At 40.8% G+C, this 17,735-nt stretch overlaps 1 protein-coding gene across 6 annotated transcripts in view; it reads left to right on the top strand.

Moving 5' to 3' along the window:
* LOC139408249 (ciliary neurotrophic factor receptor subunit alpha-like) overlaps window positions 1-15,137 on the top strand; it is a 447,111-nt gene extending 431,974 nt beyond the window's left edge. For 3 of the 6 annotated variants that reach the window (XM_071151918.1, XM_071151916.1, XM_071151917.1), the window contains exons 7-12: window positions 542-840; window positions 2,976-3,120; window positions 3,352-3,441; window positions 6,751-6,850; window positions 6,953-7,031; window positions 13,750-15,137. In XM_071151918.1, the coding sequence (XP_071008019.1) occupies window positions 542-840; window positions 2,976-3,120; window positions 3,352-3,441; window positions 6,751-6,850; window positions 6,953-7,031; window positions 13,750-14,019 (983 nt within the window). In that variant the 3' untranslated portion in view covers window positions 14,020-15,137. The remainder of the gene's footprint in view (window positions 1-541; window positions 841-2,975; window positions 3,121-3,351; window positions 3,442-6,750; window positions 6,851-6,952; window positions 7,032-13,749) is intronic. The other 3 variants (XM_071151920.1, XM_071151919.1, XR_011634269.1) reach the window with 2 other exon arrangements.
* The last annotated feature ends 2,598 nt before the right edge of the window (window positions 15,138-17,735 follow it).

Below are 17,735 nucleotides of genomic sequence, written 5' to 3' on the forward strand. Positions count from 1 at the left end.
CTCTCCCCCCTCTCTCTCTCACCCCCCCTCTCTCTCTCTCTCTCTCTCCCCCTCCCTCCCTTTCACCCCCCCCCCTCTCTCTCTCTCTCTCTCTCTCTCTCCTCTCTCTCCCCCCTCTCTCTCTCACCCCCCCCCCTCTCTCTCTCTCTCTCCCCCCTCCCTCCCTCTCACCCCCCCCCCCTCTCTCTCTCTCTCTCCCCTCTCTCACCCCTCTCTCTCTCTCTCTCTCTCTCCCCTCCCTCTCTCTCACCCCCTCTCTCTCTCTCTCTCTCTCTCTCTCTCTCTCCCCCCTCCCTCCCTCTCACCCCTCTCTCTCTCTCTCTCTCTCTCTCTCTCCCCTCCCTCTCTCTCACCCCCTCTCTCTCTCTCTCTCTCTCTCCCCCTCTCTCTCTCTATCTCTCTCCCCCCTCCCTCCCTCTCACCCCCCCTCCCTCTCACCCCCCTCACCTCTCCCTCTCTCTCTCCCCCCTCTCACTCCCACCACTCCCCCCGCTCACTCTCGACCCCCATTACCCCCCCCCCTCTCTCTGTGTGTCTACAGTGCAGCCAGACCCCCCAGAGGCAGTAACAGCAGTGGGGATGGTAGGATATCCCATGAGGCTCCAGGTGTACTGGACGAACCCTGCCTCCTGGCTCCACGACGCTGTGCCCTTCCCCCTCCACTTCCAGCTCCGCTACCGTCCTGTAGGATCCAGCATCTGGTCTACCGTCAGTTCCTCTAGTCATCACCTCTCCCCTCCCTACCGTCCTGTAGGATCCAGCATCTGGTCTACCGTCAGTTCCTCTAGTCATCACCTCTCCCCTCCCTACCGTCCTGTAGGATCCAGCATCTGGTCTACCGTCAGTTCCTCTAGTCATCACCTCTCCCCTCCCTACCATCCTGTAGGATCCAGCATCTGGTCTACCGTCAGTTCCTCTAGTCATCACCTCTCCCCTCCCTACCATCCTGTAGGATCCAGCATCTGGTCTACCGTCAGCTCCTCTAGTCATCACCTCTCCCCTCCCTACCATCCTGTAGGATCCAGCATCTGGTCTACCATCAGTTCCTCTATTTAACATCTCTCCCCTCCCTACTGTCCTGTAGGATCCAGCATCTGGTCTACCGTCAGTTCCTCTAGTCATCACCTCTCCCCTCCCTACCATCCTGTAGGATCCAGCATCTGGTCTACCGTCAGTTCCTCTAGTCATCACGTCTCCCCTCCCTACCATCCTGTAGGATCCAGCATCTGGTCTGGTTCCTCTAGTCATCATACTGAATATTATATTATGGCAGTCAGTTATCCTACTAATTATATTAGTCAGATCCTATACTATCCTACCCACTAATTATATTAGTCAGATCCCATACTAGCCTACCCACTAATTACATTAGTCAGATCCTATAATATCCTACCCAGTAATTATATTATATTAGTCAGTTCCTATACTATCCTACCCACTAATTATATTAGTCAGATCCTACACTATCCTACCCACTAATTATATTATATTAGTAAGTTCCTATACTATCCTACCCACTAATTATATTAGTCAGATCCTATACTAGCCTACCCACTAATTATATTATATTAGTCAGATCCTATACTATCCTACCCACTAATTATATTATATTAGTCAGTTCCTATACTATCCTACCCACTAATTATATTATATTAGTCAGTTCCTATACTATCCTACCCACTAATTATATTAGTCAGATCCTATACTATCCTACCCACTAATTATATTAGTCAGATCCTATACTAGCCTACCCACTAATTATATTATATTAGTCAGATTCTATACTATCCTACCCACTAATTATATTAGTCAGATCCTATACTATCCTACCCACTAATTATATTATATTAGTCAGATCCTATACTATCCTACCCACTAATTATATTAGTCAGTTCCTATACTATCCTACCCACTAATTATATTATATTAGTCAGATCCTATACTAGCCTACCCACTAATTATATTATATTAGTCAGTTCCTATACTAGCCTACCCACTAATTATATTATATTAGTCAGATTCTATACTATCCTACCCACTAATTATATTATATTAGTCAGATTCTATACTATCCTACCCACTAATTATATTAGTCAGTTCCTATACTATCCTACCCACTAATTATATTATATTAGTCAGTTCCTATACTATCCTACCCACTAATTATATTAGTCAGATCCTATACTATCCTACCCACTAATTATATTATATTAGTCAGTTCCTATACTATCCTACCCACTAATTATATTAGTCAGTTCCTATACTATCCTACCCACTAATTATATTATATTAGTCAGATCCTATACTATCCTACCCACTAATTATATTAGTCAGATCCTATACTATCCTACCCACTAATTATATTATTAGTCAGTTCCTATACTATCCTACCCACTAATTATATTAGTCAGATCCTATACTATCCTACCCACTAATTATATTATATTAGTCAGATCCTATACTATCCTACCCACTAATTATATTATATTAATCAGATCCTATACTATCCTACCCACTAATTATATTAGTCAGTTCCTATACTATCCTACCCACTAATTATATTAGTCAGATCCTATACTATCCTACCCACTAATTATATTATATTAGTCAGATCCTATACTATCCTACCCACTAATTATATTATATTAGTCAGTTCCTATACTATCCTACCCACTAATTATATTAGTCAGATCCTATACTATCCTACCCACTAATTATATTGTATTAGTCTGTTCTCCTATGTGACTGTGTTTTGGTCTACAGTCAGTCCTCCTATCTGACTGTGTTTGGTCTACAGTCAGTCCTCCTATCTGACAGTGTTTGGTCTACAGTCAGTCCTCCTATCTGACTGTGTTTGGTCTACAGTCTGTCCTCCTATCTGACTGTGTTTGGTCTACATTCAGTCCTCCTATCTGACTGTGTTTTGGCCTCTAAATTCATCTATCTTCCCCCCCTTTACTCCCCCCCCCCTCCAGGTGGAGTCTAAGGCCAGTGCCCTGCTCATAACCGACGCCCTTGCTGGCCACGCCCACCAGCTACAGGTGAGAGCCCAGGACGAGATCAACCCAGACAGCCAGTGGAGTGACTGGAGCCCCCTGCTGCAGGCCTGGCCATGGAGCGGTGAGAATACTACTGCATACTACACACTAACACATAGTACTAATGTGTTCCAAATGGCCCTCTATTCCCTATATACTGCACTACTTTTAACCAAGACCTGTCTACAACTGGACCTTTATTAGGCCCAGAACAGTGTTTGAATAGACTTTAATTTCTCCGTAGTGTTACACAGTTACTTGGTCAGCGGTGTTATCTGTGAAAGACAGCATCGTTATGTGGTGAATCCCACAGGTTGCACAGCAGATCCAACTGAACAAACCGTCCCTGTAGACTACAATGACGAAGATGCGGAGCCCTCTACAGCCAACACCAAATCAGAGAGTAAGTCGCTTTTTCTAAGCCAGAACAGCCCATATCTTCTGTTTATATATACATCAGTCTCTATATACATCAGTCTCTATATATATCAGTCTCTATATACATCAGTCTCTGTATACATCAGTCTCTATATACATCAGCTCTATATACATCAGTCTCTATATACATCAGTCTCTATATACATCAGTCTCTATATACATCAGCTCTATATACATCAGTCTCTATATACATCAGTCTCTATATACATCAGTCTGTATATACATCAGTCTCTATATACACCAGTCTCTATATACATCAGCTCTATATACACCAGTCTCTGTATACATCAGTCTCTATATACACCAGTCTCTATATACATCAGCTCTATATACACCAGTCTCTGTATACATCAGTCTCTATATACATCAGTCTCTATATACACCAGTCTCTATATACATCAGTCTCTATATACATCAGCTCTATATACACCAGTCTCTGTATACATCAGTCTCTATATACACCAGTCTCTATATACATCAGCTCTATATACACAAGTCACTGTATACATCAGTCTCTATATACATCAGCTCTATATACATCAGTCTCTACATACATCAGTCTCTATATACATCAGTCTCTATATACATCGTCTCTATATACATCAGCTCTATATACATCAGTCTGTATATACATCAGTCTCTATTTTCATCAGTCTCTGTATACATCAGCTCTATATACACCAGTCTCTATATACATAAGTCTCTATATACATAAGTCTCTATATACATCAGTATATATACATCAGTCTCTATATACATGTATACATCAGTCTCTATATATATCAGTCTCTATATACATCAGTCTCTGTATACATCAGCTCTATATACATCAGTCTCTATATACATCAGTCTCTATATACATCAGTCTCTGTATACATCAGTCTCTATATACATCAGCTCTATATACATCAGTCTCTATATACATCAGTCTCTATATACATCAGTCTCTGTATACATCAGCTCTATATACATCAGTCTCTATATACATCAGTCTCTATATACATCAGTCTCTGTATACATCAGTCTCTATATACATCAGCTCTATATACATCAGTCTCTATATACATCAGTCTCTATATACATCAGTCTCTATATACATCAGCTCTATATACATCAGTCACTATATACATCAGTTACTATATACATCAGTCTCTATATACATCAGTCTCTATATACATCAGTCTCTATATACATCAGTCTCTGTATACATCAGCTCTATATACATCAGTCTCTATATACATCAGTCTCTATATACATCAGCCTCTATATACATCAGTCACTATATACATCAGTCTCTATATACATCAGTCTCTATATACATCAGCCTCTATATACATCCGTCTCTATATACATCAGTCTCTATATACATCAGTCTCTATATACATCAGTCTCTATATACATCAGTCTCTATATACATCAGTCTCTATATACATCATTCTCTATATACATCAGTCTCTGTATACATCAGTCTCTATATACATCAGTCTCTGTATACTTCAGCTCTATATACATGTATACATCAGTATCTGTATACATCAGTCTCTATATACATCAGTCTCTATATACATACGTCTCTATATACATCAGTCTATATACATCAGTCTCTATATACATCAGTCTATATACATCAGTCTCTATATACATCAATCTCTATATACATACGTCTCTATATACATCAGTCTATATACATCAGTCTCTATATACATGTATACATCGGTCTCTATATACATGTATACATCAGTCTCTATATACATCAGCTCTATATACATCAGTCTCTATTTTCATCAGTCTCTGTATACATCAGCTCTATTTATATCAGTCTCTATATGCATAAGTCTCTATGTACTTCAGTCTCTGTATACATCAGTCTCTATTTACACTACCGTTCAAAAGTTTGGGGTCACTTAGAAATGTCCTTGTTTTTTAAAGAAAAGCTACTTTTTTGTCTATTAACATAACATCAAATAGACGTTATTAATGTTGTAAATTACTATTGTAGCTGGAAACAGCAGATTTATTATGGAATATCTACACAGGCATACAGAGGCCCATTATCAGCAACCATCCCTCCTCTGTTCCAATGGCACATTGTGATAGCTAATCCAAGTTTATAATTTTAAAAGGCTAATTGATCATTAGAAAACCCTTTAGCAATTATGTTAGCACAGCTGAAAACTGTTGTGCTCATTAAAGAAGCAATAAAACTGGCCTTCTTTAGACTAGTTGAGTATCTGGAGCATCAGCATTTGTGGGTTCAATTGCAGGCTCAAAATGGCCAGAAACAAAGACCTTTCCTCTCAAACTCGTCAGTCTGTTCTTGTTCTGAGAAATGAAGGTTATTCCATGTGAGAAATTGCCAAGAAACTGAAGATCTCGTACAACGCTGTGTACTACTCCCTTCACAGAACAGCGCAAACTGGCTCCTCTAGAAAGAGGAGTGGGAGGCCCCGGTGCACAACTGAGCAAATGGACAAGTACTTTAAAGTGTCTAGTTTGAGAAACAGACTCCTCACAAGTCCTCAACTGGCAGCTTCATTAAATAGTACCCGCCAAACCCCAGTCTCAACATCAACAGTGAAGATGCGACTCCAGGATTCTGGCCTTCTAGGCAGAGATGCAAAGAAAAAGCCATATCTCAGACTGCCCAATAAAAAGAAAAGATTAAGATGGGCAAAATAACACAGACACTGGACAGAGGAACTCTGCCTAGAAGGCCAGCATCCAGGAGTCACCTCTTCACTGTTGACGTTGATACTGGACAGAGGAACTCTGCCTAGAAGGCCAGCATCCAGGAGTCACCTCTTCACTGTTGACGTTGAGACTGGACAGAGGAACTCTGCCTAGAAGACCAGCATCCAGGAGTCACCTCTTCACTGTTGACGTTGAGACTGGACAGAGGAACTCTGCCTAGAAGACCAGCATCCAGGAGTCACCTCTTCACTGTTGACGTTGAGATGGGTGTTTTGTATGTATTATTTAAAGAAGCTGCCAGTTGAGGACTTGTCTGTTCCCTCTCTCTCCTGATCTCTGTCTTCTGTTCCCTCTCTCTCCTGATCTCTGTCTTCTGTTCCCTCTCTCTCCTGATCTCTGTCTTCTGTTCCCTCTCTCTCCTGATCTCTGTCTCCTGATCTCTCTCTCCTGATCTCTGTCTTCTGTTCCCTCTCTCTCCTGATCTCTGTCTCCTGGTCCCTCTCTCTCCTGATCTCTGTCTTCTGTTCTCTCTCTCTCCTGATCTCTGTCTTCTGTTCTCTCTCTCCTGCTCTCTCTCCTCTAGATTCGGAGGATGATGGTGGTAATCTGGGAGTGGTGATATTTCTGTCCCTGTTTGCTGTCATCATCATTTTCTTGTTGTCCTCTCTATTTGTCCTCATGTGGTGAGATATGTCCTCCTGCATGTCTACATCAGTTTACTATGTTGTCTAACAACTGAATTGAACAATTCCTTCATCTTGAAATATCTTATGTTTGTTGTCTAGGGTGAGGCAATGGAGGCGGGACAATGTGACACGACAGGAACTGACCTCAATGTTGAAGATGAAGTCCTGCATATCTGAAGTGAGTCAGACCCCTATCAATGTCACTACATGTTGTTACAGACCCTCTCTACTCTACGGCTGTTGTGACTCAGAGCCCTGCTGTTGTGTAATATGGCTCTGTACTGAAGTACAGTATTTTACTGTTCTACAACTGAGTTATCCTGCTGGCAGGACAGGTTTATTAGCCTGGATAATGTCTAGGTTGTTCTATATCAGGACAGGTTTATTAGCCTGGATAATGTCCAGGTTGTTCTATATCAGGACAGGTTTATTAGCCTGGATAATGTCTAGGTTGTTCTATATCAGGACAGGTTTATTAGCCTGGATAATGTCCAGGTTGTTCTATATCAGGACAGGTTTATTAGCTTGGATAATGCTGAATAATGTCTAGGTTGTTCTATATCAGGACAGGTTTATTAGGTTGGATAATGCTGCATAATGTCTAGGTTGTTCTATATCAGGACAGGTTTATTAGGTTGGATAATGCTGAATAATGTCTAGGTTGTTCTAGAACAGGACAGTGTTTATTAGGCTGCATAATGTCCAGGTTGTTCTAGAACAGGACAGTGTTTATTAGCCTGGATAATGTCTAGGTTGTTCTAGAACAGGACAGTGTTTATTAGCCTGGATAATGTCCAGGTTGTTCTAGAACAGGACAGTGTTTATTAGGCTGCATAATGTCTAGGTTGTTCTAGAACAGGACAGTGTTTATTAGCCTGGATAATGTCTAGGTTGTTCTAGAACAGGACAGTGTTTATTAGCCTGGATAATGTCCAGGTTGTTCTAGAACAGGACAGTGTTTATTAGGCTCCATAATGTCTAGGTTGTTCTATATCAGGACAGGTTTATTAGCCTGGATAATGTCCAGGTTGTTCTAGAACAGGACAGTGTTTATTAGGCTGCATAATGTCTAGGTTGTTCTAGAACAGGACAGTGTTTGTTAGCCTGGATAATGTCTAGGTTGTTCTAGAACAGGACAGTGTTTATTATGCTGCATAATGTCTAGGTTGTTCTAGAACAGGACTGTGTTTATTAGGCTGGATAATGCTGAATAATGTGTAGGTTGTTCTAGAACAGGACAGTGTTTATTAGGCTGCATAATGTCTAGGTTGGTCTATAACAGGACTGTGTTTATTAGCCTGGATAATGTCTAGGTTGTTCTAGAACAGGACAGTGTTTATTAGCCTGGATAATGTCTAGGTTGTTCTAGAACAGGACAGTGTTTATTAGGCTCCATAATGTCTAGGTTGTTCTAGAACAGGACTGTGTTTATTAGGCTGCATAATGTCTAGGTTGTTCTAGAACAGGACAGTGTTTATTAGGCTGCATAATGTCTAGGTTGTTCTAGAACAGGACAGTGTTTGTTAGCCTGGATAATGTCCAGGTTGTTCTAGAACAGGACAGTGTTTATTAGGCTGCATAATGTCTAGGTTGTTCTAGAACAGGACAGTGTTAATTAGCCTGGATAATGTCTAGGTTGTTCTATATCAGGACAGGTTTATTAGCCTGGATAATGCTGAATAATGTATAGGTTGTTCTAGAACAGGACAGGTTTATTAGCCTGGATAATGTCTAGGTTGTTCTATATCAGGATAGGTTTATTAGCCTGGATAATGTCTAGGTTGTTCTATATGAGGACAGGTTTATTAGCCGGGATAATGATGAATAATGTCTAGGTTGTTCTAGAACAGGACAGGTTTATTAGCCTGGATAATGCTGAATAATGTATAGGTTGTTCTAGAACAGGACAGGTTTATTAGCCTGGATAAATTCTAGGTTGTTCTATATCAGGATAGGTTTATTAGCCTGGATAATGTCTAGGTTGTTCTATATGAGGACAGGTTTATTAGCCAGGATAATGCTGAATAATGTCTAGGTTGTTCTATATCAGGACAGGTTTATTAGCCTGGATAATGCTGAATAATGTGTAGGTTGTTCTAGAACAAGACTGTGTTTATTAGCCTGGATAATGTCCAGGTTGTTTTAGAACAGGACAGGTTTATTAGCCTGGATAATGCTGCATAATGTCTAGTTTGTTCTAGAACAGGACAGTGTTTATTAGTCTGGATAATGTCTAGGTTGTTCTATATCAGGTCAGGTTTATTAGCCTGGATAATAGTGCATAATGTCCAGGTTGTTCTAGATCAGGACAGGTTTATTAGGCTGGATAATGCTGCATAATGTCTAGTTTGTTCTAGAACAGGACAGTGTTTATTAGCCTGGATAATGTCTAGGTTGTTCTATATCAGGACAGGTTTATTAGCCTGGATAATGCTGAATAATGTCTATGTTGTTCTATATCAGGACAGGTTTATTAGGCTGGATAATGTCCAGGTTGTTTTAGAACAGGACAGGTTTATTAGCCTGGATAATGCTGCATAATGTCTAGGTTGTTCTAGAACAGGACAGGTTTATTAGCCTGGATAATGCTGAATAATGTCTAGGTTGTTCTAGAAAAGGACAGGTTTATTAGCCTGGATAATGTATAGGTTGTTCTAGAACAGGACAGTGTTTATTAGCCTGGATAATGTCCAGGTTGTTCTAGAACAGGACAGTGTTTATTAGGCTGCATAATGTCCAGGTTGTTCTAGAACAGGACAGTGTTTATTAGCCTGGATAATGTCTAGGTTGTTCTAGAACAGGACAGTGTTTATTATGCTGCATAATGTCTAGGTTGTTCTAGAACAGGACTGTGTTTATTAGGCTGGATAATGCTGAATAATGTGTAGGTTGTTCTAGAACAAGACTGTGTTTATTAGCCTGGATAATGTCCAGGTTGTTTTAGAACAGGACAGGTTTATTAGCCTGGATAATGCTGCATAATGTCTAGTTTGTTCTAGAACAGGACAGTGTTTATTAGCCTGGATAATGTCTAGGTTGTTCTATATCAGGTCAGGTTTATTAGCCTGGATAATAGTGCATAATGTCCAGGTTTTTCTAGATCAGGACAGGTTTATTAGGCTGGATAATGCTGCATAATGTCTAGTTTGTTCTAGAACAGGACAGTGTTTATTAGCCTGGATAATGTCCAGGTTGTTCTAGAACAGGACAGTGTTTATTAGGCTGCATAATGTCCAGGTTGTTCTAGAACAGGACAGTGTTTATTAGCCTGGATAATGTCTAGGTTGTTCTAGAACAGGACAGTGTTTATTATGCTGCATAATGTCTAGGTTGTTCTAGAACAGGACTGTGTTTATTAGGCTGGATAATGCTGAATAATGTGTAGGTTGTTCTAGAACAAGACTGTGTTTATTAGCCTGGATAATGTCTAGGTTGTTCTATATCAGGTCAGGTTTATTAGCCTGGATAATGCTGAATAATGTCTAGGTTGTTCTAGAAAAGGACAGGTTTATTAGCCTGGATAATGTCTAGGTTGTTCTAGAACAGGACAGTGTTTATTAGCCTGGATAATGTCCAGGTTGTTCTAGAACAGGACAGTGTTTATTAGCCTGGATAATGTCTAGGTTGTTCTAGAACAGGACAGTGTTTATTATGCTGCATAATGTCTAGGTTGTTCTAGAACAGGACTGTGTTTATTAGCCTGGATAATGCTGCATAATGTCCAGGTTGTTCTAGAACAGGACAGTGTTTATTAGCCTGGATAATGTCTAGGTTGTTCTAGAACAGGACAGTGTTTATTAGCCTGGATAATGTCCAGGTTGTTCTAGAACAGGACAGTGTTTATTAGCCTGGATAATGTCTAGGTTGTTCTAGAACAGGACAGTGTTTATTAGCCTGGATAATGTCCAGGTTGTTCTAGAACAGGACAGTGTTTATTAGGCTCCATAATGTCTAGGTTGTTCTATATCAGGACAGGTTTATTAGCCTGGATAATGTCCAGGTTGTTCTAGAACAGGACAGTGTTTATTAGGCTGCATAATGTCTAGGTTGTTCTAGAACAGGACAGTGTTTGTTAGCCTGGATAATGTCTAGTTTGTTCTAGAACAGGACAGTGTTTATTATGCTGCATAATGTCTAGGTTGTTCTAGAACAGGACTGTGTTTATTAGGCTGGATAATGCTGAATAATGTGTAGGTTGTTCTAGAACAGGACAGTGTTTATTAGGCTGCATAATGTCTAGGTTGGTCTATAACAGGACTGTGTTTATTAGCCTGGATAATGTCTAGGTTGTTCTAGAACAGGACAGTGTTTATTAGCCTGGATAATGTCTAGGTTGTTCTAGAACAGGACAGTGTTTATTAGGCTCCATAATGTCTAGGTTGTTCTAGAACAGGACTGTGTTTATTAGGCTGCATAATGTCTAGGTCGTTCTAGAACAGGACAGTGTTTATTAGGCTGCATAATGTCTAGGTTGTTCTAGAACAGGACAGTGTTTGTTAGCCTGGATAATGTCCAGGTTGTTCTAGAACAGGACAGTGTTTATTAGGCTGCATAATGTCTAGGTTGTTCTAGAACAGGACAGTGTTAATTAGCCTGGATAATGTCTAGGTTGTTCTATATCAGGACAGGTTTATTAGCCTGGATAATGCTGAATAATGTATAGGTTGTTCTAGAACAGGACAGGTTTATTAGCCTGGATAATGTCTAGGTTGTTCTATATCAGGATAGGTTTATTAGCCTGGATAATGTCTAGATTGTTCTATATGAGGACAGGTTTATTAGCCGGGATAATGATGAATAATGTCTAGGTTGTTCTAGAACAGGACAGGTTTATTAGCCTGGATAATGCTGAATAATGTATAGGTTGTTCTAGAACAGGACAGGTTTATTAGCCTGGATAAATTCTAGGTTGTTCTATATCAGGATAGGTTTATTAGCCTGGATAATGTCTAGGTTGTTCTATATGAGGACAGGTTTATTAGCCAGGATAATGCTGAATAATGTCTAGGTTGTTCTATATCAGGACAGGTTTATTAGCCTGGATAATGCTGAATAATGTGTAGGTTGTTCTAGAACAAGACTGTGTTTATTAGCCTGGATAATGTCCAGGTTGTTTTAGAACAGGACAGGTTTATTAGCCTGGATAATGCTGCATAATGTCTAGTTTGTTCTAGAACAGGACAGTGTTTATTAGCCTGGATAATGTCTAGGTTGTTCTATATCAGGTCAGGTTTATTAGCCTGGATAATGCTGCATAATGTCCAGGTTGTTCTAGATCAGGACAGGTTTATTAGGCTGGATAATGCTGCATAATGTCTAGTTTGTTCTAGAACAGGACAGTGTTTATTAGCCTGGATAATGTCTAGGTTGTTCTATATCAGGACAGGTTTATTAGCCTGGATAATGCTGAATAATGTCTATGTTGTTCTATATCAGGACAGGTTTATTAGGCTGGATAATGTCCAGGTTGTTTTAGAACAGGACAGGTTTATTAGCCTGGATAATGCTGCATAATGTCTAGGTTGTTCTAGAACAGGACAGGTTTATTAGCCTGGATAATGCTGAATAATGTCTAGGTTGTTCTAGAAAAGGACAGGTTTATTAGCCTGGATAATGTATAGGTTGTTCTATATCAGGATAGGTTTATTAGCCTGGATAATGTCTAGTTTGTTCTAAATCAGGACAGGTTTATTAGCCTGGATAATGTCTGGGTTGTTTTATATCAGGACAAGTTTATTAGCCTGGATAATGCTGAATAATGTCTAGGTTGTTCTATATCAGGACAGGTTTATTGTTGTCTCTGGCTGAAATAGTGAAACAGTAGAAGTTGAGTTTTCCTGTGCAGTTGGGAAGGATGTCCTCCTGCAATATGCTGCATAGTAAAACAGAACCAGCAGTGAGTGAACTTTAGCAGGGATCAACTACACTCAACAAAAATATAAACACAACATGTAAAGTGTTGGTCCCATGTTTCATGAGCTGAAATTAAAGAACCCAGAAATCTTCCACAAACAAAAAAAAGTATTTCCCTCAAATTCTGTGAACAAATGTGTTTACACCTCTATTCGTGAGCGTTTCTCCTTTGCCAAGATAATCCATCCAGCTGACAGTTGTGGTATATCAAGAAGGTGGTTAAACAGCATGGTCATTACACAGGTGTACCTTGTGCTGGGGATAATAAAAGGCCACTATAATGTGCAGTTTTGTCACACAACACAATGCCACAGATCTCTCAAGTTTTGAGGGAGCGTACAATTGGTATGTTGACTGCAGGAACGTCCACCAGAGCTGTTACTATAAACCAGTAACTCTGTAGTATCACTTTTACTACAACTGTGAGCAGCCATTGTTTTGACTATAACCTTAACTATGAGGTGATTTCTGTGTTGTTCCTCTTTTCCTCCTCTCTTCTCTCCTCTCTTCTCCTCTTTCCTCTCCTCTCCCCCTCTCTTCTCTCCTCTTCTCTCCTCCTCTCTTCTCTCCTCTCCTCCTCTCTTCTCTCCTCCTCTCCTCCTCTCTTCTCTCCTCCTCTCTCCTCCTCTCTTCTCTTCTCTCCGCTTCTCTCCTCTTTCCTCTCCTCCTCTCTCCTCTCCTCTCTTCTCTCCTCCTCTCTTCTCTCCTCCTCTCTTCTCTTCTCTCCTCTTCTCTCCTCTCCTCCTCTCTCCTCTCCTTCTCTCTTCTTTCCTCCTCCTCTCCTCCTCTCTTCTTTCCTCCTCCTCTCCTCTCCTCCTCTCTTCTTTTCCTCCTCATTTTCTCTCCTCCTCTCTCCTCTCCTCCTCTCTTCTTCTCTCCTCTCTTCTCTCCTTTTCTCTTCTCTCCTCCTCTCTCTTCTCTCCTCCTTCCTCTCCTGTTCTCTGCAACTTAACTTCCCTCCTCCTCCTCCCTTCTCTCCTCAGCCTAGGTTGGCCCCTCCTCTCCACCAGGCCATACCTCTACCAGCTGTCTGCAGCGTCCACAACGCACTACCCACAACCTACCAGGAGACTCATCACGCTACCCACAACCTACCAGGAGACTCACCACGCTACCCACAACCTACCAGGAGACTCACCACACTACCCACAACCTACCAGGAGACTCACCACGCTGCCAACAACCCATCTGGAGTGAGTGCTTGGCCTGGTCGCTGCCTGCCGATAGACAAACATGATGGACCGACTGACTGACTCCTCCCACTGGAGTTCAACCTCTTCTGATTGGCTGTGGGCCTCAGTGACAGTACAGCACCAGTAAACATGAAGTCAAAGGAAGGAGGGATTAGTATCTGTCTGTCTCCTCCCCTGACTGACTGACTGAACAAGGTTCACATTGTATTCCTGATGATGGTCCTTTATTACTCGTGACTAATGGAATGCTGAAAGAGGAGAAGAAGAAACAGAGTTTTCCTATTTTCTAAAGCAAAAGGCATTACCGATATATAGACCGGTTGGCAATATAGACAGGTTATAAACAGGTTATAAAGAGGTTATAGACAGGTTGTGGAGAAGTTATAGACCGATTGGCAGTATAGACAGGTTATAAAGAGGTTATAGACAGGTTGGCATTCTCTTAACTTCAGCAGAAAAAGAGAAGGAACACTCTGCAAGGCTACTGCTATTGGTCAGTGGTTGAGAAAGAGGAGTCCTGTCATTTCCATGCTGACCAGTCACAGACAGTGTCAGGACGATGTCATTACTTAATGTGTGTATGTGGGTAGCTTGAGGTTACATTGGTCTGGGAACAGTTATCCTCTCTCCCGACCCCGACCAGACGTAATGTGGCCCCACCAACCAGCATGACATCAGTTCTCCTCCGTCCCGTTTCCAAACATCCCACAGCGTTATTCTGCTCTAAATGACAGTGATAGTGATGTTATTTGTTGGTTTCTTTACATCGCTGTGTAGTCATGGGAAACACAAGGTGTCTTTACTTAAAGAGTTAAAGCCTCGCTGGGTGTCTTTGAGGACTGCAAGGTTCTCTCCAGCTAGTACCTATGCATGGATCCTGTTGAAGCTTCTTCTGTGTTCTATCTTAACCAACAGAGTTAAATGTAGTTCATGTATATATTCTGTTGTTTTTAGAGGCTGTTCCACTGTGCACCATTCCCCAGTCAATGATATGAAGCTCTAATGCACTAGATGTCCCAGTGTGTTTGTTCCTATACATCCCAATTGGCACCATGTGCCCTAAATACAGTGAGCTCTAAAATAAATGGGACAGGGACATTTTTATTGTTGGATGCATTTGCTATTTGTTTTGGTTGTGTTTTAGATCATTTACCCAATAATAATGAATGGTAAATCATGCATTGTGTCATTTTGGAGTCACTTTTATTCTAAATAAGGATATAATGTTTCTAAACACTTCTACATACATGTGGATGCTACTGTGACTACAGCTAGTCCTGAATTAATCCGGAATAATAATGAGTCAGAAAGTTAGACACTATATTATACTTTTTTTTTTATTGTGAGAGAATGTCTATCCAAGATGTTCTCAGAGGAAGTCAACCATTTCCATAACATACTGAATCCTACAGCTGTCACCATTCAGTTTCCATAACATACTGAGTCCTACAGCTGTCACCATTCAGTTTCCATAACATACTGAATCCTACAGCTGTCACCATTCAGTTTCCATAACATACTGAATCCTACAGCTGTCACCATTCAGTTTCCATAACATACTGAATCCTACAGCTGTCACCATTCAGTTTCCATAACATACTGAGTCCTACAGCTGTCACCATTCAGTTCCCATAACATACTGAATCCTACAGCTGTCACCATTCAGTTTCCATAACATACTGAATCCTACAGCTGTCACCATTCAGTTTCCATAACATACTGAGTCCTACAGCTGTCACCATTCAGTTTCCATAACGTACTGAATCCTACAGCTGTCACCATTCAGTTTCCATAACATACTGAATCCTACAGCTGTCACCATTCAGTTTCCATAACATACTGAATCCTACAGCTGTCACCATTCAGTTTCCATAACATACTGAGTCCTACAGCTGTCACCATTCAGTTTCCATAACATACTGAGTCCTACAGCTGTCACCATTCAGTTTCCATAACATACTGAGTCCTACAGCTGTCACCATTCAGTTTCCATAACGTACTGAATCCTACAGCTGTCACCATTCAGTTTCCATAACGTACTGAATCCTACAGCTGTCACCATTCAGTTTCCATAACGTACTGAATCCTACAGCTGTCACCATTCAGTTTCCATAACATACTGAGTCCTACAGCTGTCACCATTCAGTTTCCATAACATACTGAATCCTACAGCTGTCACCATTCAGTTTCCATAACATACTGAATCCTACAGCTGTCACCATTCAGTTTCCATAACATACTGAGTCCTACAGCTGTCACCATTCAGTTTCCATAACATACTGAATCCTACAGCTGTCACCATTCAGTTTCCATAACATACTGAATCCTACAGCTGTCACCATTCAGTTTCCATAACATACTGAGTCCTACAGCTGTCACCATTCAGTTTCCATAACATACTGAATCCTACAGCTGTCACCATTCAGTTTCCATAACATACTGAATCCTACAGCTGTCACCATTCAGTTTCCATAACATACTGAATCCTACAGCTGTCACCATTCAGTTCCCATAACATACTGAATCCTACAGCTGTCACCATTCAGTTTCCATAACATACTGAATGCTACAGCTGTCACCATTCAGTTTCCATAACATACTGAATCCTACAGCTGTCACCATTCAGTTCCCATAACATACTGAATCCTACAGCTGTCACCATTCAGTTTCCATAACATACTGAATGCTACAGCTGTCACCATTCAGTTTCCATAACATACTGAATCCTACAGCTGTCACCATTCAGTTTGAGCATCAGAGCCGGTGTAGTACAGCTCCAACACCCTGCTACAACTCCAACACCCTGCCACAGCTCCAACACCCTGCCACAGCTCCAACACCCTGCTAGAGCTCCAACACCCTGCTAGAGCTCCAACACCCTGCTACAGCTCCAACACCCTGCTAGAGCTCCAACACCCTGCTACAGCTCCAACACCCTGCTACAGCTCCAACACCCTGCTAGAGCTCCAACACCCTGCTAGAGCTCCAACACCCTGCTACAGCTCCAACACCCTGCTACAGCTCCAAGGTCCACAGAGACACATTACCCAGCACACATAGTATTTTGGGAAAATAATGGTTTAATCCAGTCTCTTTTTAACATATAGCAATATGAAAATAAATGATTTAAAACATAAAATAGTTACAAAGTCAATAAATAATATTTTAACAAATCAAATGCTAAAATTAATATTGCATTAGTACACATTGTAAAAACCAGCTGCGATAATTTCAGTTGATGCAGAAAGACAATGGACATGGTAGATATTTTACCATTATGCACTTCTCTAAGACAATGTGTAGGGCTGCTTGTCCTTACACATGGTAAATACATCCATCCTGCTTGTCCTTACACATGTTAAATACATCCATCCTGCTTGTCCTTACACATGTTAAATACATCCATCCTGCTTGTCCTTACACATGTTAAATACATCCATCCTGCTTGTCCTTACACATGGGAAATACATCCATCCTGCTTGTCCTTATACATGTTAAATACATCTATCCTGCTTGTCCTTACACATGTTAAATACATCCATCCTGCTTGTCCTTACACATGTTAAATACATCCATCCTGCTTGTTCTTACACATGTTAAATACATCCATCCTGCTTGTCCTTATACATGGTAAATACATCTATCCTGCTTGTCCTTACACATGGTAAATACATCCATCCTGCTTGTCCTTACACATGTTAAATACATCCATCCTGCTTGTCCTTACACATGTTAAATACATCTATCCTGCTTGTCCTTATACATGGTAAATACAT

Source organism: Oncorhynchus clarkii, chromosome 5 (genome assembly GCF_045791955.1).
Source record: "Oncorhynchus clarkii lewisi isolate Uvic-CL-2024 chromosome 5, UVic_Ocla_1.0, whole genome shotgun sequence".
NCBI lineage: Eukaryota > Metazoa > Chordata > Actinopteri > Salmoniformes > Salmonidae > Oncorhynchus > Oncorhynchus clarkii.